This window comes from Brassica napus, chromosome C4 (assembly GCF_020379485.1).
Source record: "Brassica napus cultivar Da-Ae chromosome C4, Da-Ae, whole genome shotgun sequence".
Lineage (NCBI taxonomy): Eukaryota > Viridiplantae > Streptophyta > Magnoliopsida > Brassicales > Brassicaceae > Brassica > Brassica napus.
In genome coordinates, this window is record NC_063447.1 from 46,309,485 (window position 1) to 46,331,762 (window position 22,278).

Sequence of the window (22,278 nt, forward strand, 5' to 3'; positions counted from 1 at the left end):
TTTTCTGACCCTAAACCCTAAAACCCTAAACCTTCAAATCTAAACCCTAAAACATCAACTCTAAACCCTAAACGTAAACCCTAAAACCCTAAACTTTCAAATCTAAACCCTAAAACATCAACTCTAAACCCTAAACGTAAACCCTAAACCTTCAAATCTAAACCCTAAAACATCAACTCTAGGGTTTTAGGGTTTAGGGTTTAGGATTTAGGGTTTAGAGTTGATGTTTTAGGGTTTAAGGTTTAGAGAAGATGTTTTAGGGTTTAGGGTTAATTTTTTTGGGTTTAGGGTTTAAGTTTACTTTTTAGGGTTTAGGGTTTAGTGTTGATAGTTTAGGGTTTAGTGTTGAAGGTTTAGGGTTTAATGTTGAAGTTTAGGATTTAGGGTTTAGAGTTGATGTTTTAGTGTTTAGAGTTGAAGGTTTATGGTTTAGGGTTTAGAATTGATGTTTCGGGGATTAGGGTTTAGAGTTGATGTTTCAGGGTGTAGGGTTTATTTCAAAAAAAAAATAGGGTTTACGATTGATGGTTTAGGGATTAGGGTTCGTATTTCAAAAAGAAATAGGGTTTAGGATCGATGGTTTAGGGTTTAGGGTATGAATTCCGAAATAGTATAATTGAGAGAAAAATTAAAAAGATTATTTTTTATTTATTTAAATTTTTTATTTATTTAAATATTTATTTATTATATATATAAAGAAAAAGAACATAAGAGTCTTTTGAAACTTAATGAAGAATGTATTTTTGAAAATGTCTCTTTAGTGGTGGTAAAAATGAAAAATGGTAGCATGAAAGTGGTAAACAAGTAATTTTCCCTATCTATTTTGTGTAATTTTTGCCTATAATACCCTTTAATATTTTTAAAAATAAATTTAATAAATAGTTTTACAAATAGAAAAAAATTGGAAAAATAGTAACTATTGATAAAATATTTATATGAACTTACTCGTATTTTTTTCAGTTCTAAAAATGTATAAATCATAATTTTCAGATTATGTTCTAAATAAAGTAGAAATGACATTCTACGAAGTAGAAATGACATTCTACGAAGTAGAAAACAAAATCCAGTTTTTTCATTGAATCTACAATGTTTAGAATACGTGATCTAGGCCTGGGCATAAAATCCGGAACCCGAAATCCGAACTGAACCCGAACCGAAAAACCCGACCCGTTATCCGACCCGAGACGTAAAAATACCCGAACGGATCTTGTAGGGTGGTACAAAAAATATCTGAATCCGAAGTGTTACTAACCGAACCCGAACGGGTAACCCGAAAAATCCGAAATTAATAGTCAATATAAATATTTTGAAATATATATAAGTATTTCAATTATTAAATTCAATATTTGTGGTAATATTATATATAATAATAAATATTAAAATTCTAATAAATGCTTTAAGTACACAACTAGTTATAAATAAGTATTTTATAATTTGCTCGTTGAAATAAAAAGTCTACTCTCTATAAGGCAATACATATTTTTTACAAATGATGTTTGTTTTCATGCTTGATTTAACATTTTATTGTTATTTTATCAATTTTATATGTGATAGGTTAATTTTTATTTAATTTAGATATTTTTCTTTATGTTTTACTTCAAAAACTTTGTTTTTTACTTTGGTTATATCCGAACCGAACCGATATAACCCGAATCCGTACGATATATGATTACTTTATGGGTTTTATGATGCAATACAATTTTGAACCGAACCCGAAGTGTTATTATCCGAACCCGATCCGTACTAATAAAATTTTAGTATGGGACCTAGAAGCGTAAACCCGAAAATCTGAAAACCCAAAAAACCCGATCCGAATGCCAACGGGTACCCGAACGCCCATGCCTAACGTGATCTACGTAAATAAGAGTATTCTAAAAATATTTAGATACACATTCTGCGCTTAACCTACCGATCTAACATCTTTAGAAATCAAAATCTATACATTAATATAAATCTAAAACACGTAGAAACCGACTTCTACAGATTTATTGTAAATCTAAAACATGTAGAAATCAAAATCTACACATTACTATAATTCTAAAAACCTGTAGATACCGATTTCTACATATTACATGTATTCTACAGATAATAAATCAGTTCTTAAAAATATGGAAACAAAATATTTGAGAATAATCACTTTCATATTTGGAAAAAATCGAAAGAAAAACAAAGAAAAACGAAAAAAAAAGTGGTAACCTTCTTCTCACGCTGTCTTCTATATTCCATTGATTGTTCACAAAATTTTCACATTACTACTACCATAATTCATATCTATGCTTCCATGGATCGATCGGTATATAATCCGAGATCGGTCGATCTGTATGAAATCGATCTTTGCCGATCGGGTGAAATGGACCAGGTCGATCATATATGCTCTGCATTTTTTTTGTCCAGCATAATGATCAGGATCGATCGATCCGTTCGACCTTGTAATTTCAGATCGATCGATTCCGCTTGATCGAACCTATTATTTATTATATTTAAAAATTACAATTTAAAGGCATTATTGTCATTTTGAAAATAATTAATCTAATGGAACATAAAGTATATGAGATTAGTCTAAAGCGACGTAATTATCATTTTTTACTCTAAAAAAGCAATTTTCCCTATTTTCTTTTTCCGAAGGTTTGATTTAGACTTTGCGCAAAGTAATTGAAACGGCGTGGCGTTTACTTCAGCTCTTTAAAGATATATAAAATTATATTTAACCCAAAAAATGAATGTAAAAACCCATTTCATCCATTAACTTTATAAATCTTTATTAATAATTTTATATCAAAAAGTTTAGACTTCAAGTTATGCAAATTTCAAAATTTCAAAATATAAAATATATACAGATTAACGAAGAAAAGACTTAATACTCGTATGATAGTTTATGGTGATATAGTCAAAACTGAATTTTCATAAGATATAGAGAATTATCGTCGATAAAATGCCGATATAATATTTTTCGGGGTAATTAATTAGTGTTAAAAATAAAAAAATTGTTTAATAATAAATCTATTATTTTGGATGGAGAATTAGAGCCAAAATCAGAAATTAGTACTATTAGCAAGATTAATGGCTTAGTATATATATTTTTTATTGAGGACACCTATTGTTTTTAAATTTGTTTTCTTTGTAATGAAAATTTCATTTAACTTTTTATGTATTGGAGAAAACAGCCAAATTATGCATAAATTAATGTTACATGTTTAGCTTATACATTAAATAAATACTACTTTTTAAATATATAAACTTTAAAATAAAAACACCCACTTTATTTCATATTCGGTAAAATTATACGTCAAACGTTATATCAGTTATCACATCAACTAATTTTAGTGACGTAGATAATGCATCAGCTAATTCACTGATGTATATGTCTTATGTATAACAACATTATTTTTCTACAAAATATTTGTTTTATAAAACTTGTTTTTAATAGAAAATGCAATAAAATCATTCAAAACTAATTAAAAAGGATTATATTTTATTTTACATAATGAATTGTATTTTCCCTTTCAATTAAATAACAAAAATTATATTCTCATTGCAATGCTTCAATCATAGTGCTTAGTCTCGTGTTGTTCTATGTTAATCTAATTCTTTCAATGCAAATAACGTAAACAAGATCAACTAAAAGAGACATGAGAGTAAGCACTGTGATTAAAGTATTACAACGAAAACATAAATCTTTTTTGAGAGAAAATATCATTTATTATATAAGATAAAAAAATGTTCATCTTGATTAGTTTCTGACTATGTTCGGAGTCGCGCTGGGCATTATTCGGGGGTAAGACCGCGGCTAGCGAGTTACTAAAATATCGGAGAGCATTCGAAGAATACGCGGAGCTTAGTTTTAAATACAATTTAATATATTTATAATATGTTTAGCTAATTTTAAACATGTAAAACAAATTCTTAGACATAATTATATAACTTTTTATAGATAATTTTAAACAGTTTCCTTTTGATTTGTCGAACAATTAGACTAGGGTTTGTTTGATACAAAAAAAATCTCTAAATGCAGTATGTATGTGTTTGTTTTGGGCTTGAACAATAGTTTTAGACTTAATAGCTAATTATAATTATTTGGTAATGAATAATTACACAAAACCAGTAATAATGGGTAAAAACAATTAACCGCGTTTCAACTTTATGCGATCAATGTGGAAATTAGGCTGTCAGCGCAGATCAATGCTTTAATTCACCGATTTGGTCACTGAACAACGCCTAGGCCGCCGCGTCTTCGAAGAGAGGTTTTTGGTTAATTTTATTAAAATAATAATATTATAAACTATATGTTTTGTTTTAAGTTTTACTTTATCTTATTTAAGCTATGTTGTTGTATGTAGGCCTGTGACGGATCGAGTATCCGGGCAATTTTAAGGTATCTGGATTCGGATCTTTATCCGGCGGATCCATAATTTTACTATCCTTATCCGGATCCGGGGTTCTCGGATATCCGGATGTCGGATATCCTTTTAAAAATTGTAATATCCGGCGGATATCCGGATCCGGATTTGGATCCTTAAATAAATAAAAAATAATATTAATATATATAAAATATTAACAATAATTTAAAAATAAAAAAATATATAATCTCTTTAATTATTTCTATGTATAATATTACAAAAATTACATAAAATTTATATATACTATTATAAAAAAGAAAATATATTAAATAAAATTAATTTATATATATAGATATTACTATTTTTGAAATATTTATTAATAAAACTTACGGATACGGATATCCAGATTTAAAAATTAAGATATCCGGATCCGGATCCGGCTTTGACGGATCTAACATTTTACTATCCGGATCCGGATTCGACCCCTCCGGATATCCGGATTTTCGGATCTGATTCGGATCGAATCTCGGATCGAATCCGGATCTCGGATAAAAGTTTCATGCCTAGTTGTATGCATGACATTCACATTAACAAAAAATAGATGCTATGTCATTTACGTTAGCAAAATTAACTGATCTGATAGTTGGTGTGACAGTTGATGTATACTTTTGACCAATAAACGTGTGTTGTATTTAAACTTTTCAAAGTTTTAAGTATTTTTTTGTACGTCATAAACTTGTTTTTTTTTGAACATAATACGTCATAAACTTGTTGTATAAATTTATTTGCATCTTTCTTTTTTGGATTGACATTTGCCCTCGTATTCGTATTTCTCATGACAGATAATTCTTGTTTTCTTTTTTCTGTTCTTGATGCTTTTATTACACAACACTTGCTAGGTATTTGGGACAGCTACATGGAGCAGAGAGACAAACTAATTACCCTCGACTCTTTTTCTTTCAACATGTGAATGTCAAACTCAACTATACTCCTTCACACTCTTAATTGCTTCAAGTCTTCAACTAGTATTTATAATACAATCAAACTAAACCAGATTTGAAACACCATACTAATGCCATTCCCATACATGTTTGGCTCATACAACTAAATGCAATCGGCAATAAATAAAAATATAAAACACCAAAACTGAATGGCAGTCGATTGCTCTCAATTTAGCGTAACCCTTTAAGCAAATGGGGCAACAAAGAATGATAACAACTCTCAGTACACAATGTAGATTGTAAAAGAAAGACTGTTTTGGTAAATAGAAGACAACAAGACAAAGAGAGGAAGACCCGAAGTGAGAGCACTCACGCTTTGTGTTAAAGCTTTTGCATCACCCGGGCCAAAGTCATAATGAATCTATCTGTGTGCTGTGACCAGCGTCTCTATGAACCTCAACCCATCAAACCTCGGCTCCAGTTTCTCCGTCTTCCTCGGTTCCCAGCCCTGCTCATTCATTTCAATTCAATTCATATGAGACCCGGAGCATACAATTAGACAAGAGCAGATCTGTAATCGCAAAATGCTAAAAGGAGGAAACCTTTGGGGAGACCGGAGGAATAGCGGAGGAAGAAGAAGAGAGAGCAGCGGTGGAGAAGGCAATGACTGAAGCGACAACACCGCTCGGAATCTTCATCATCATCGTTATTGGAGGAGGAGGAGGAGACCCGTCGACGCCGGATCTCGACCACCACCAACTCTGCGTCTTGTCTTGGGCCTTTTTTGTTTTATGGACCAGGAAGAAAATAGCAAAATGCTTATTTTCGTTTATATATTAGTGAAAACATTATGAAAAGAAGAGTAATGACGTTGGAATGTGGTGTATCGAAACGGCGCATTTGATTCTTTTTTGATTCGGTGCTCTTTTTTTAATGGAAGAGATGTTTTCTTTTGACTCATTAAATTAGTCAAAATTCATGAAACTGAATTCTTTTTTTTCCTCTTTCACAAATCACTTAAAATAGTTTTTGTTAGTGTTAAATAGATTTTATAATAGATATTTAGTTTTTATATTTAATTATAAAGTTATTTTGATGAATTAGATAAATTTATAGATTTGAACTAATACTATTATTTGATTTAAGAGATTTAATACTGATTTAGATTGATTTAAATTAATTTAGTTTTTATATCTTTTAAATAGCATAAATCAGATTTTATAAGAAAAATATTTTGGCTATTACTAATTTGCCATTTAGGCACTACTTCTTTACACCGATTTTCAACTATATTTACTTTAGTAATAATAATTAAAAAAAAAAAAGTTAAAACCCCAAATAAATTAGGGCGGCAATAAATAAAACCCTGGCCAGTATAAAAGCTCGCCACAGAACGGAGAAGAACACAAAGCGTCTCTTTTCATCGAATTCAATGGCTTTCTGGGGTTGGTTCATCGTTTCGTTTCTTTTTATTTATTTCTCAAAACATATCTATCAACAAATCACAGATGATTCGTGTGGTGTTTTTGCAGGAGTTGAAGTGAAGCCAGGAAAGCCTTTCACTCTCAAGGCGGCTACTAATGATGCCAAAAGACTTCACCTTTCCCAGGTCTTCACTTTCAACCCCTAAACTCTCAGATTCTGCAATTAGGTCCCCTTTTATTTCATCTGTTTCGTTAAATCTTCCAGGCGACATTGGGGCTTAGTAGTTCGGGAACAAACAGAAGCATTCTTCAGTGTAACGTTGGGAACAAAAGTCCACTCTTCCTGTGTGTCCTGTCTCCCGAAAAGGTTGATTCCTGCCAACTCAACATCGAGTTTCAAGAAGCTGAGGATGTTATCTTCTCTGTCATCGGTCCTAGGAGTGTTCACCTCACTGGCTACTTCCTTGGAAGGAGTAGCACCGCCGGTTTGAGCCTAAATGATGACGAATCGTATCCTTTAATATATGGGAGTTATTAATTGTAATTTTGTTCGTAATTGTATCCCTTTGACTTTGAATTTCAAAACCAAGGGAGTCGTTTGGAGAAGACATTGTTGACACAGACGTGGAGAAAGGGAGCAGTGATGATTATGACTACAGCGACAGTTTCATTAATGATGATGCTGATCATCCATCTTCTACTGACGATGATGACTGTATGTTTTTTTTCTTCTTCTTATATGTTTTGTTTGCTTTGTGGATTTAAAACTTGGAACTGTTAGCTGTAATCTTCAGATTTACTTTTAATCTATTGTGCCTTTTATTCTTAGCCTCTAGTAATCATTTGTCTTTGTAAGTTTATTGCAAATTTAGTTAAGCTTGATTCTCTGTACTAGCGTCTTTTCATGGTAAAAATTAGTACATATAATACTTTGTGTTTATCTGAAATTAGTTTTTAGAGTTTCATATATTTTGATTAATCGTCGTCTCCTTTTTCAGTGACTGTTAAGGAGAGGGTAGCTAAAACAAAGGCAAAGAAGGGAAAGAAAAGACTAAGGAAGAAGTTTCAAGTCTCTGATTCGGATTCTGATGAAACATCGGCCAGAGCGGCCAGTGAGGACTCCGTAGAGATACTTAACGGCGATAATGACCACAAGACCCCGAAGGTCCTTTCTTCAGAGGTTCCTTTGCCTTCAAGGGTCACGAGGTCGAAGGCAAGATGTTCGACTTTGGAAAATGGTGAGAAGACATCAGAAGCAACAACTCACACACACAAGGATGTGGATAATAAAAAGTAAGAAAGCCTTCACTCACTACAGACGGGTGTTAGTGTTATTATTAGTATCACTTTGTTTCCTAATCTGTGTTAATATATGTCAGGGAGGAGAAACCATCTGGGGACGTTGAACCTTCTCCCGTTAAGAACGGCTCTGAAGTGCTTTCGAAGAAGGAGAAGAAGAAGAAGAAGAAAAGAAACAAGGAACCAGTTGTTATTAACACAGACGAAGATATGCCTGGAAGTCAGAAGCCAGAGACTGACAAGTAAGTGGTGTACAATACAACTGAATTGATTATGTCACTTTGTTGATGTTCATGATTCAGTTAACATTACCATTGTCTCTCACATGACAGAGCAATTGAATCATCAGCTGATGTAACTCTGTCAAAGAAAAAGAGGAAAAAAGAGAGGAGAGAGGAGACTAGAGAGAGGAAGAAACAAGCTACCGAAAAGTGAGTCATATCTTATGTAGAAATTTCAGTTTAAAACAAGCTTCTGCTTAAGAGTTGTCTCTCTTTTGTTTAATAGATTTGTCCAATAAGATTTTATACCCATAATGAATAGGAACATGGAGAAAGAAGCTAGTAGTACTAAGAAACCACCAGAATCAGAGCTTTCTCCAAATGAGGTGACAGTTGAAGAGATTGAAAAAGGGAAGTCAGATGGTAAAGTAGCTGTTCAAGGGAAAAAGGTGTGTATTTTTCTTACATCTATATACTTCCAAGTCTATGCAATCTGGTTGATGTCTCAAGTCTGGTTTTGCTGTTTCAGGTCAGCATACTCTATACTGCGAAGTTGAAGGACACTGGGAAAGTGTTTGAATCAAACTTGGAAGGATCTCCATTGAAATTTCGCTTAGGTAAAATATATTTTAGATATATTGTCATTGTTGTTTCAACCATCCTAAAACACACAATATGCTTCGTTTTTGTTTGCAGGTGGAGAAAAGGTCATAAAAGGTCTCAGCAATGGTGTTTCAGGTATTGTATAGTAGCTTTAATAATTTCAATTGAAATTTTCAAAAAGATGTTGATTTTATTAAAAAAAAGAAAAAACAATATGGCTGCATCTATAATTCTCAGGGATGCGAGTTGGTGATAAGAGAAGACTTATAATTCCACCATCTCTTGGGTATGTCAGTTGATTTATTATGTTTTTAGATGATTCATTTTCAGCATAATATTTACTATAAATAACCTGTTTTTGTTTCTCTTGCTTCTGGATGTGATATAAACAGATACTCAGAGGAAGGATTGAAGAAGGAAAATGTGCCTAAGAACTCGTGGCTTGTCTATGAAGTAGAGGCAGTAAAAGTGAGATGATGCCATTGGCTCTTTTTGACCTTTTGAAACAAACAAGCTTTAAGCTTCTGCCCTGAGTCATCTAGTTGTCTCCTATTGCCTCCATTTTTTTCTTATTATATCTCTCTCTCTCTCTCTCTACTCAGCCTTCGATGAATTGACTTGTCACTTTTATCATTTTTCTCGCAACAATCTGAATCCAGCAAAAAAGATAAACACTTTCATTCTATGATCACCAAGATTGTTCATTTTTCTCACAACAATCTAAATCCAGGAAAAAGATAAACATTTTCATTCTATGATCACCAAGATTGTTTCATTTCAAAGTTCGAAATCAGAGAAAGAAGACATGATCTATAAGTTGAACCAAAAAAAGAAATGATCTATAATAAAATCAAATAACTGCTCTGGCCTTTTGTCGGTTGATTCCAAAAGTTTATTGGTCGATTGATCGAAAGAAGTAGAAAAAGCTTGTATCCTTCTTTGTTTTGGTTGAAAACAAAGTTTAACAACCTTTCAACAGTAGGTCGTTTTCATCATCTCAATCCCAACTTAACCAAAGCTGAACTGGTCAATTCTCTCGGTTACCAAACCATTCCATTTAAGACTGATACGGCCTTACCAAAGACGAGCTAAGACGCTTGCATTAGACTTGTGTATACACGTGAATTGCTCATGGTCCTTTAAACTTGCAAGTAACAATTACATTACAGTACCTTGTAATTTTCATAAAGTAAAAAAATGTGTTTACCAAAAAAAAAGGTCTTACTACATAAATTCTTCAGATGAAGGCTAGAGCAAATGAAAGACTGAGAAAAAGGCAACTCTGTTTTCCTACTTTGTGTTGCTTCAATAGATAATTAGAAAAAAAACGTAAATGATTTAAACCTCTTCTTAGCTGCAATATCCTACATAGGTAGTAAGTGCAATCTCCAAGCCATTTTCTTTTACATGAAATCATCGTCGTCCATGGCGCCATAAGGACCCGAAACAAGATCATCATCAGGCTTATCCACATGCAGTTGTTTCTTCTTACCTAAGGAGTAAGAACCACAGTTAAAAAGAACACCATTATCAAACTGATCATTTAAGAAACAGATCAATGAGAAACCACTAGATAAAAAGGGAAATCCAAGGAAACAAGTAAAAAGAAAGAGAGAGTGAATGAGTGAATACCTGTCTTCTTTTTGCCGGCAGCAGCATCTTTCTCTGCCTTGAGTTTTTCGTTTCCTATTGCCGAAATGGAGGAACCAACTTCTTTAACATCAGCTGCTTTCATATTGGCCACAGAAAGTCTTATAACTGCTTTGAGTAGGCCAATATAGTGAAAGCTTTTCTGCAAAGCAGAGAACATGGATTCAATGCAAAGAAGTAGGTAATTAATTAATCAAATAGCTGAGACAAGAAAGAGAATATGGGATTACCTCATAAGGTACAAGTTTACGAGATATCATCTCAGCATATTCCAAGAAATCGCTTTCAGACTTGGGAATGAAAATATCAACGCTTTTTGCTTCAGTCTTTGCTCCAAAGAGTTCAGCAGTTGCCTGGTAATCAGCTTCCTCCACTAGCCTAAAAATAAGAGAGCCAAAATGTTTCTTATGGGTACTGTAGAACCAACAGAAGATGCATATACAAGTGGTGACAATACCTCTGCATGCGGAGTTTGTCAGCAATTGGATCCAAAGGTTCTTCCTTTGATGGTTCTTCAACAGATTTACCCTTCTTTTCAACAACTTTTGCTGCTGCTGCTTTCTTTGGAGCAGGCTTTACTACAGCTGCCTACAGAAACAAAACAAAAAATTGTTTAGATGTCATTTTTCAAAACTATGCCAATAATTGAAAAGAAAAAAAAAGTATACCGGAGTAGGCTCGTCATCATCCTCTTCCTCCCAAGAGTCCTTGATGTCATTCTCATCAACATCCTCATCATCCCAGTTACTTTTCAGTTCAACTTTAGCAGGAGTTGGTTGAAAGTCTTCAGCTTCTGAAACCAGAAACAAGTGTTGGACAAGTCTGTCTTTTATTTCTTACAGAACATAACTAAAACATACAGCGAGTAATAAAAGACAATGCATAAGTCTTACCCCAATCATCCATCTTTGTAGCTAATTATCTAGAAGAAACAAAAAGTACAATTGTGCAATTTCTGAATCCAAAGTGAAAGACCTGCATAAGCAGAAAGTTATAGTCATCTCTATCTATGCCAACAGAATCAAGATTTTTATTAGATGAATCAATGATAAGAGGTATTTAGGAATGAATCAATAATACTGATTAAGTTGTGGAAATCGTGAAGCTAAGATGAATTCAGATGGTTGGGATAAATACAAGTGAAGACGATGGATGGAGGCGGAAGGGAAATTACCCTAATCGTAGAGAGAGGATTCGTCGGTGAAAACTCCGATGTTCGTTCAAAGGAAGAGGACGAAACGACAGCCCAACACTATTCGGTGCCTTTAGGGTTTTCTCTCTCTCTCTCTCTCAATTTCTACAAACCTTTTCCCGAGAAAAGCATTTGACCAAAAATATTCCATCTCTTGTTTAATTAATAAATATTTTGGTCGGAGTGAAATTAGAAAAGAAAAACTAATCGTGATTATTTTATTAAATTTATGATGTAACAAACATAAATTAAAGTTTTGAACTAACTTAAAATAGATAATTTTAGGGTATATTTTTGGTAAAATGTTTAAATTAGAAAGACAATATTATTTTTCTACTTCAAAATTAAAATTATGAAATAACTAAATATATAATGGTGCATATATCTCCAATAAAAACACTTTCAGTATATCTATTTATTAATTTTGTGATATTTTGGATATCTCAAGAAATTATAAGGGCAAATCTCCAAAATAGCACATTTCTAATTTTATATCATAAAAATAGCACTCAAAAACTAAAATGACCAAAATAGCATTTTATCTTTTGAAAATTTTAATTTTTTTATTTTTCAAAATTTGAAATCTTATCCCTAAAACCTCATTTCTCAACTCTAAACCCTAAACCTTAAACTCTAAACACTAAACCCTAAACCCTAAACCCGAAACCCTAAACTCTAAACCCTAAATCCTAAACTCTAAACCCTAAACCCTAAATCCGAAACCCCACCCTTTAATTCTAAACCCTAAGTTTGTGACTTTTGATAAAACATTAAGTGCTATTTTTGTGACTTTTGACTTTGAGTGCTAGTTTGGGAACAAAAACTTGATTTATTGCTATTTTTGTATTTTTCTCAAATTATAAACCGCGTATCTAAAAATTATATAAACTGTGAACCGAACCACACATCGTTAGACCCTCCAATTAGAATTCTATGAGAATATTGCTGTAATTTCTTTTCTTTTCTAGAATTTATTATTTAAATGAAGGAAATCAAAACGACAGAAAAAGGAAAATATAATAAATTTAGAAAAACGGAAAACTGAGATTAAAATTAAATAAAATGGAAAATAGAGAGACGATTTGTGTTCAGTATAAAGACTAAAGAGAGAGAGAGAGAGGACGGAACTCAGTATCAAACCTCAGAAGTCCCAAAGACTAAAACCCAAGCGATGAGTGGGAAACTTCTCAAGAAGTTGGAAGATCCGCCGATTGCATCTTCTTCAAGCGAAGAAGAAGACGACGAAGATGCCGTAGCCAACTCTTCCTCGGAAGAAGAAGAAGAAACCGATTCCGAAACCGAAGCCGAGCCGGTCGCGAAGCCGCTTGCGAAACCTCCAGCAGATTCCAGAAAGGTTGAAACTTCCTCAAAGCCCGAGACCAAGAAGAAGCGATCTAGTGAGACAGATGAAGGCGAAGAAGCAAAGAGGGTCAAGAGGGTTTCAGGGGAAGACGACCACAAAAAGAGTAAGGGAGAGGAGACTAAGAAAAGCTGTTTCCAAAGAGTCTGGACCGAAGAAGACGAGATTGCTGTCTTGCAAGGGATTATCGACTATAAAAACGAAACTGGGTCAAGCCCTTATGATGACAAGAACGCTCTTTATGATCTTGTGAAGAAATCTGTAAGCTTTGATGTTACTAAAACTCAGTTTATGGAGAAGATTAGAGCTTTGAAGAAGAAGTTTGAGAACAATCTTGGTAGATGCAAGAAGAAAGGAAAGGATCCGTCTTTTTCCAAAGCTCATGATCGCAAGGCGTTTGATTTGGCAAAGCTGGTTTGGGGAGATAATGGGATCATGGCTCTTGAACCATTGTCAGCTGTCAAGTCAAAGAAAGTTGAGCATGCTGTGAAGAAGCAAGAGGAGCCTGCTGTGAAGAAGCAAGAGTTTGTTCCCATTGTTGATTTAGTAGCTCGTTTTGGTGTGGATGATCTTGCTGCTAAACAAGGTTGGAGTAGGCTTTCATCTGAGGATAAGGAGAGATTCGAGGAGCAATGGAAAGCGTTGCAGCTTAAGGAATTCAAGTTCTACTCTCAAAAGAGCGGTTTCATTCATGAAGTGGTAACAAAGATGGCTGAAGCCTCTCGGCCAGACCATTAGATTTATGTTTTGTTGCTTTTGTTTTTTTTGTCTCTTTTGCCTGAATTCGCCTCTGTCGTTTTACTTTCTCTGTTGATTTATCAATATTGAAGTGATATTTAAAATTAAGTTAATCAATGTTGTCCACTTTTATACAAAACAAGAACCATATTTGTTCAAACGGTTGTCTTGTTAGAAAGTCTAGAGCCGAATCACACAAGTTCTTATAAACAGAGCTTTTTGTTAGTACAGACTAAACTAGATACGTATGTACCAGAATATCAGTTTAGACAATATGAGAATCTGCAAGTGTCCGAACTTTTCGAAGCTATCTTTGACTGTTTTCCTCTACAGAGTCAAACTATTCCACATACGAGCAAATAAATGGAGCAACAAGCCAACAACCAATAAGGAGGAGCATCCCACTAATAAACTGTGGATCAAACGTACAAACAAAGAACGAAACATAATAGCATCTTATCAAAATACTTACCACAGGAGTCCGAAGAGCATCATGGCTCGCAAGCATTTTGGCTCTCGGATGTCCCTTGAAAGACCTACAAATAGGGAAATTTTTTTAGCAAACTGGAGTTTTATTCCGACTCTCCTAAAGTAACTTCGCATAATCTTGGATGGCAGAAGAAAACACAATATTCAAACATGCAAATCCACTAGATTTTTTATACAAAAGGTTGATTTCACTCATTCAGAGCTGTGCTACGAGGCAAAAACATATGCAAGATTTTTCGGATTGCGGAATTTTCGAATATGGGAAGTCGGATTTGGAGAAATGTGATGAAATTAAGGCCTTTGGCTCGCTCCTTTATTAGCTGCAGTGTTATCTCAGGCAATTTAGCATCCTTTTGGAATGATGATTGGACAAGACTTGGTTCGCTGCTGGATATCACAGGACCAAATGGACCTCGTGTCGGTCGGTATAGGACGCTTTGGTAAGAGATGCTGTGGATGGGAGTTCTTGGAGAATCTCTCATAGGAGACATCCAACACTCTCTCTTTTGCGATCTTGGAGGGTTGTCTGCCTTCAACAATCCCTGATTTAATTTCAACCGAGCCGGATTTTTACTAATGGAGAAACTCACCGTCCGACCTACCATATACCTTTTCGGCATCCAAAACTTGGGACACTCTTAACCCGCCTCCCCTATAGTTCGTTGGTGTGATGTTGTTTGGTATAAGGTAAAAATCCCTTTATTACTTGGCTCGTTATGAGAGGAAGATTAAGACCGTATTCGTTTTTGTACTTGATTAATCATCTAGATTTAACATCTAAATACAACATCTAGATATTGCATCCAAATGTTTTTTGTTCTTATAGTTGGTATTTTCATCCATATGCAACATATAGATGCTAAATTGTTCGTTTTCGATTATGTAATAGCATTTGAATACTAATAGCTAAAACGACTAAAAAGACATGATTTTAATTCTTAGTAATGAACTAATTATAATATTCATATAAATGAATCTAAAATAATTTTGCATTTTTGGCGGAAAATGCGATTTTAAGATTATCGCGGAAAACTTGATTTTGCGGTTTTGGTAGAAAATGTGTTTTTGGCGAAAACACACACTATTCTGGTTTAAGCGGAAAACACAAATTGCAGCTTTGGTGAGAAAAACATGATTTTGGCAAAAAAAAAACTCGATTTTGCGATTTTAGCAGAAAACATGATTTTCCGGTTCGGTGAAAAATACGATTCTATTGTATTGGCGGGAAAAGTGATTTACGATTTTGACATAAAATACAAATTTATAATTTTACGTTTTTTGCATGAAATAAATTTTTTATAGTTTTGATGGAAAAATGCAAATATTCGGATGTTGTTCGTTTGAACATAATTGCATTAACATCTAAATGTTGTATCTGAATGCAAATCACAAATCAGTCTTTCTCACACATTTTGATTTAGTGTTTAACATAATTACATAAAATTCATAATTGGTTAACCAAAAAAATAATGAAATGTGTTCTAAAATTGTTTATATAATTATTTCTATAATATATCTTATCTATTCATATGCATATTCTAATTTTCTATAATGAAATCTATGACATTTAATTGTTTCTATAAATAAATTATGTTAATTCATATATATTTAAGATGTTTAATTAGATTAGGTAATTCTAGAATTAGTTTCCTTATTAAAATTTTAATTAAATAAATAAAAATTTAAATATCAACAACCAATCAAATTAAGAGAATTAAATCTAAACTTCACCTATGAATGACACGTAAGCAAAATCCACTTAAGTGACTTCTCAATTAATATATAGGAGGATGATTGAGTTTTTGCTCTCTCCTTAAGGTGTCCACCTCAGCATTTCATTTATTTTGGTGGGACCCATCATTATGCTTTTGTTTTAATATATTATTTTTCGTAAAAAGTTACAATAAATATCACTTAGTGCAGTGGTTTACACAACTTAAATGAGGCTAACAACCAGAGTTCGAATAGAAAACCATGGGTTTTTTTTGCATGTTTTTATGATTAAGCTTAATTAAAGGCAATTATGACTTTTACAAGTCGTCTTCCTCTTTAAACTTTTAGGTTTTCTGCAATATTGACTCCGATGGCTCATAATTTTCACGAGTTATACATCAATTTCTTCGTTTTTTGCCATTTTCATGAAAACATCATGAATCTTTATATATACTACTCCATTATAGGATGAAACGAGTAATTTTTTTTTTTTTTAAGAATCCCGATTTTCAGACCGAATCAGTCTAAATCGTCACCAACGGTGACCCGAGTTACGTTTTTCCGGCGATTTTACGGCCCTCGGCGGTGAGTTTTTGAATATGGCTGTGTAATGAATGAATGGTTGTTGGGTCTTTTTAATTAACTCGCGGTCTACATAAGCCTTAAAAGGTAAGACTGCTGCGTTAGACAGACCCAAAAAAGCCTCCTAATCGTCTATTATTTTTCACCGTCTCTAAGCTAAGGCCTAGGGTTCTCCCACTTCGTCGCTTAACTCTCACCTCCGATCATAAACCATTACACTCTAAACCGCTCTATTTAGTGTTGCGTATCATTGAAACTCTTTAAATTGATAGAATTTCATAGTCCTACTGAAAACTTGATTAATATATACAATTTTTCTTTGTTGTTTTTTCTACTTTCCGAAGTTGTTCACAGAGACATGTATGCCATGGAGGAACTCACTAATTTCTGGGACTTCAAATCTGAATTAGAACACATTGGTAGTTTCAAGGAGAATGTGAACAAAATCGTTTACAAAACCTACAACTAAAGGAACAACCAATGAAAAAGAAACACAGTTTCTTGGACAGACTAAGAGAGTTTGCATAGACCTGAGAGGAGCTCATGGAGATTTATTTTTTATTTATGTTAAAAGATCTCGTCTTGACCATATTTATAGGGTTATGTATATTCGCTTGCTCTATGCCTAATAAAAGGTTTCACTATTGTTTGGGGTTTATAAACTATGGTAGATAATTATTTTCTTATACTTGCACAGCTTGCGGATTTACTGGATAGCTAATGAGGATGACAATTAGTCAGCGTATCAGATGTTGAATCTCAGCGGATATGTGGGTCTCGATCTCTGTCTGACATATTCACGGGAAAAATGTTGCTAGATGTCGAATTCATGAAGATAAATCGGAAAATCTTTTAGACGTCAACACATAAGATATAAAATATCAACACATAAGAAATCACCGGTTATTCTCATATCAACTTAATCAATCTATTATAATATAGATTATATAAAACACGGAAAACAAAAGTTATAAAAAAAACAAAATCTCATACATAAGACTGCACAATGCATCAATAACGTACCCAACTCCGCGCTTGCAGGGGTTATGCCCCTAGTTAACATAGATGGGTGGGTTTTAAATATGATTATAACAAAACAGTTATAATACGTTTCTGTGCAAACCCAATTAATTAAATTGAAACAAAAGACCAATACATACACATATCAGTTTCTATTATTTTAAAACAAATTTTAAATTATATATGATACTATAGAATATGCTATTAAATTTCATTTTACACATTCCAAAATAAGTGTTCAGTTTCTATTCTTAAATCAAAATGAAAAACAATATCTTTAGAATTCTAATAAAACATAAAATAACATTTCCAATAAATGATTTCTCATTTAACTTTGAATTGAAAGAAAAAATTGAATATATCACATATTAAATTTCCTAAATATCCAAAGTTTTATCTCACCTAAAAATAATTAAAATATATTATAAATAATAGTTAACATAAATTATATAAAAAAATAGAAAAATTTATAAAAATTATAGTTTTATTACAATTTTTCAACCATAAATTAATTCGGCAATTTGAAAGCACGGATCAAAATCTTTATATTTTCAACTAAAGCTTATATACAAAATAAGACAGCTATTAAAGCGCGGGTCACCTATCGCCACGATAAACCATTTCAAAAAATATTTTGTTTAGATATATGGCAGGAGAAACTCATTTTCATATTGAAAGCGACAATCCATATCAGAATTTCATTAGAATAATGAAATGTTCTTATAATAAAAATGCATATCATCATTAATATTTTGTATTAGATTATAACAAAAGAAAATTCTACGCTTTCAAAGCACGGATTATACAATATGGTTATCTTTTAAAACTACTAGGGATTTTCCCGGACTACGCCCGAATTTTCTTATAAATTTTAGTTAACTTTTTTGCAGTTATAAATGAATATAAATCTGTGTATACATATAGCAATTGATTTTAAACTATCAAATTAGTTGAAAATGAAAAATGGTTTGTATTTATTCATTATCTTCTGACTAACAAATTGAACATAATTAGAACTCACAATTTGTTTTTTGTTTATTTTTGGAAATCAAATATAGGATGATAAGTAAGATGGATTAAAAGTTAATTAAATTTAATTTTTATGGTAGGAATAGTAAAACTTACAAACGGATTTAAACTTTGTTTTGACTTTAGAATCATTGAGTTTCAAAACTAATTAATTAAAATTGAATCGAAATCAATCCATACTTAAAATAATATTATTCTCTAAACCAGTTCATGAAAACATATTATAAATAAAAAATAAATAAAACAGACTAAACCAAATTAAATAACAAACTTTTTAAGCAAACCATCACCAAAACTTATTATTTAAATCATACAAACCAACAATGACTCTTTTCTTTATGTTGTTTTACATTTTTAATGATTCTTTGTATTGTAAAATCTAATGATTAAATTAATATGTCAGTTTGGAGCTGAATGAGATTAATAGATCTGAAGACATTACAGACCAAAAAAACTAAGTTGCTTGCAGCCTCATAGCAGAAAGAAAACCGTTTATTCGTTACAATCCCTAAATGAATTAGGATGATTAGACAATGCAAACAAATATTCTCACACAATATATAAGTTTTAAATATGTTTTATTGAGTGCACGATCAAGAAGGAAACCCTCAAACAAAGAACAGCATATAAAAGCAAATTAGGGAGATCATATACAAAGTTTTAGCCAAGAAAACTAAATAATAAAAATGTAGATATTAGTAGCTGGGTGGATAAAGCACCATTTGCATTTGTCCATCAAATATAATTCATTTTACGATTATGTTATTTTGTACTTCAAACCTGACATCACCGTTTTGTTTTTCTCAGCTCTCCATCGTTTCTGTAATCTTTAGATTCTCTATCTTTGTAACATCATCAGCTATTTCCCTTTATATGGGTTGGAACTTAACCTTCTTGCTATAAAAATAACAATACAACAGATTCGTGTTCTCTGACCAGATTCGTGCTTTTCTTCCACACATCCATGAATTTTAAGCAGGCATCCCTACAACATTGATGAAGCAGAACATGATAGCTAGGGATACTCAAGTTTCTTTCAAACTTGAACACCTGGATACGAGCTTCCTGGTTACAGAACAATGAAAGATAACATATCATCAAATATGAAGTATCCGTCATCTTGTGTTCATGAAAGATATCTCGTAATGGCTCCAGTTCAACGGGTTTGGTATAATCCGAAGACACAAACTGAAAAACTTTTGTCCATTGCCAAAAATTAGTTTCTTCGGGAGGGCTCGGTGTCTCAGGTTGACCTGCTACACCGCTTGTGTATACACTATGCCGTTCAGATATAAAACAAAGAAAGCGTTAATGTCACAAAAACTTAACGCTTATGTATTTTTCTAAGGTAAATGGCAAACCTGGCTCACTGTGCCATTTTGGTTTTTGCTCATCATATTCTTCTTCATGATCATGATCGTGGTGATAACTATGACCATGTTTGGTAAGACTGTTCCTGATCTTCTTAGCTTTTTCTCTCTCTTTTTTGAACACTGTATTTTCTCTAATCTCTTGATCATCTTCTTACTTGTTCCATAACTCTTATCCTGATTTCTGCATGAACCTAGAGTGATTCATATCCGATGTACATCTTGCATTTGTTTTTATCATACTGACCAAACTCCAGTCCAATTCATGATTTGGTTTTCACTCTTTAAGTTTGAATATAGATATATGATGTGGAGATTAGTTAAGAAATTACCTTATAGCATCTTTTCGCTCTATTTCGCTCTGAAAGTATCAAGATTCATCTGTCTTTGTTCTTGTTCTTTCTGCAACACCATACTCCTTGTCTTCAGAACTATCATGACTTGAACCCTGATAAACAATTCCACATTACCAATCAGATACTTAACTGCTCTCTTTCTTAAACAAACATAAAAGAAATATCTATCAAGCAAACGAGTATACTTTTCATGAGATACGGTAGAACAATTTGCTTGCTACATGTGTGAATCAGGCTGTCAAAAATAGAAGAAGATGGAATTAATTGTTTTCTCCGGAGAGAAAATTATGAGAAGAAAATCCTTTTAATTATAGAAACCATTTTGCTTCTACGTAACCTCGTAAAGGATCTCCCCGTTGAGCTGTACCAATGCCTTTCTACATGATTCACATTCTCAAATATTGGCTAAACTGTAAGATCAAGGGCCAAGAGGCAAACAAAATCTTAGATATTGGCATCTAAAAAACATTTAAGCATTATAGCATACCTTTCGTACTTTCTGCTCTTAGATAGTGTTTTTTCACCTGCTTATACAACCTAACGTTAAAATGGTGAGTTCACAAAACAAAGTATATATAAAAATCAAAGTTAACTTACAACAGTTAATGCCTCTTTAAACTGTAAACACGTTCTAAGGACACCCGGATTGCTCAGAATTCGAACAAACCTAATGATAACAAAGAAGAAGAAAAGGTATAAGTTTCGATCATGGTGTCCAACCCCAAAAGTCCCATTTTAAAAAAAAAAAATCCGATTGGTATCAAAACCTTTGAATTGTTCCTTTAGTGAACCAAGAGGCACTGTTACTATCTTCAGGCTTGAGAATATAATCGAGTAGATACCTTTAGCAATTTGATCTTCTGATGTCTCAAGAAAAGGATCAAGCAAACATGTAGCCATCTTTTCAGCCTTTCCATTAGTTGTTACCGCAGATCACACCTAAAGTATTTTGTGACAAAAATTAGCACCTTTACACTTTCTAGCACAAAGCTTAACCAAACATTTTGGATCTATCACCAATCAAAGGCTTTTGATCTTAAGAAAATATTTTAAGTGTGTATTTAGCTATACGAAGAAGATGGAATAACGGAATGGATAAACATACCATAATTCGAGCGCCAGTGAGTCAGACGCGATTTCGGGATCAGAGAAAACACACCAATATGGATTAAACAGCCCCGCGGATTTCAAAACAATTAGAAATAGGAACAACTTGTTTTTGTAGATGCGAAGAGACATAGATAAGGATTTTGGTTGAATGTAAAATTCGATGAAGGTATTTAAATAGAAGCCATGAAGAAATGAGTAAAGAACACTATTGAATAATCAAGATTCGATGAAGGTAGTTAAGTAGAAGCCATGAAGAAATGAGTAAAGAACACCATTCAATAATCAAGATCAAGAGTGGTAGTATAGCGTCTATTTACATATAGATGAAACGAAGAAATCGAAGAGTCGAGTGATTCTCGTCGGCGATCTTAGCTTTGAGAGATGGACTTGATGTGGATGACGTGGCAAAATGTAAACTCTTGATTGTTTGATTTTTTCATCCTAAGTGGATAGCTTAAAAGTTGAGGATTTAGAACTTCTAGTATCGTAAGATATCACTAGATCTCGATCTGCACAACCACGCGGATTTTTGTTTACATTTATTTTTATATAAATATTTTGTTTTCAATTCTAAATTGGTATATATTATAATATATATATGTGTCTATCAATTTTTAAAACATAATAAGTTTACGGTATATTTTTTTATTTAATAGATTGTTTTAAACTTTCACATATATTTGTATCTTCTTCTATATATATATTTTTGGATTATTATTTCACTATTAAAATCGTAACTATATATATAAAGATTAGTAAAATATTGTTTTATTATCATATTCAAAGATATTGTAACATTTCAAAAATTTAGAAAGTTTTTAAAAAATTAAACTTTTCGCTTCAT

The 22,278-nt window shown here is 32.6% G+C and overlaps 4 protein-coding genes and 1 long non-coding RNA gene across 8 annotated transcripts; 2 read left to right on the forward strand and 3 right to left on the reverse strand.

The window, feature by feature from the left end:
- Nucleotides 1-5,484: 5,484 nt before the first annotated feature.
- On the reverse strand, nt 5,485-6,126 carry BNAC04G34580D. Its single transcript, XM_013814638.3, has 2 exons — nt 5,881-6,126; nt 5,485-5,786 (listed from the first exon to the last, which is right to left on the reverse strand). The coding sequence occupies exons 1-2, from the start codon at nt 5,980-5,982 to the stop codon at nt 5,700-5,702; spliced, it is 189 nt and encodes a 62-aa protein (XP_013670092.1). The 5' UTR covers nt 5,983-6,126; the 3' UTR covers nt 5,485-5,699.
- Nucleotides 6,127-6,641: 515 nt separating this feature from the next.
- On the forward strand, nt 6,642-10,144 carry LOC106376487 (peptidyl-prolyl cis-trans isomerase FKBP43-like). Its single transcript, XM_013816578.3, has 12 exons — nt 6,642-6,723; nt 6,811-6,887; nt 6,968-7,212; nt 7,293-7,417; nt 7,701-7,995; nt 8,082-8,243; nt 8,334-8,432; nt 8,545-8,671; nt 8,752-8,839; nt 8,919-8,960; nt 9,063-9,111; nt 9,218-10,144. The coding sequence occupies exons 1-12, from the start codon at nt 6,711-6,713 to the stop codon at nt 9,300-9,302; spliced, it is 1,407 nt and encodes a 468-aa protein (XP_013672032.1). The 5' UTR covers nt 6,642-6,710; the 3' UTR covers nt 9,303-10,144.
- Nucleotides 9,941-11,827, reverse strand: LOC106376488 (eukaryotic translation initiation factor 3 subunit J). Its single transcript, XM_013816579.3, has 7 exons — nt 11,650-11,827; nt 11,369-11,450; nt 11,144-11,268; nt 10,933-11,063; nt 10,706-10,853; nt 10,458-10,617; nt 9,941-10,317 (listed from the first exon to the last, which is right to left on the reverse strand). Exons 2-7 carry the CDS (start codon nt 11,379-11,381, stop codon nt 10,229-10,231), a joined length of 666 nt encoding a protein of 221 aa, XP_013672033.1. The 5' UTR covers nt 11,382-11,450; nt 11,650-11,827; the 3' UTR covers nt 9,941-10,228.
- Nucleotides 11,828-12,721: 894 nt separating this feature from the next.
- LOC125586290 (probable transcription factor At1g11510) lies at nt 12,722-13,882 on the forward strand. The gene has a single exon (XM_048756228.1). The coding sequence runs from the start codon at nt 12,839-12,841 to the stop codon at nt 13,763-13,765; it is 927 nt and encodes a 308-aa protein (XP_048612185.1). The 5' UTR covers nt 12,722-12,838; the 3' UTR covers nt 13,766-13,882.
- A 5,277-nt stretch (nt 13,883-19,159) lies between these two features.
- LOC106376490 lies at nt 19,160-21,867 on the reverse strand. 4 transcript variants are annotated; one of them, XR_001275528.3, is made up of 8 exons: nt 21,430-21,867; nt 21,092-21,263; nt 20,922-20,991; nt 20,812-20,861; nt 20,510-20,734; nt 20,301-20,416; nt 19,960-20,152; nt 19,160-19,874 (listed from the first exon to the last, which is right to left on the reverse strand). It is a non-coding gene; the product is annotated as an uncharacterized LOC106376490 (long non-coding RNA). The 4 variants fall into 4 exon arrangements; XR_001275529.3 differs by having other exon boundaries at nt 19,200-19,874; nt 21,167-21,263; nt 21,430-21,866; XR_001275526.3 differs by having other exon boundaries at nt 19,200-19,874; nt 20,812-20,848; nt 21,430-21,866.
- Between the last annotated feature and the right edge of the window lie 411 nt (nt 21,868-22,278).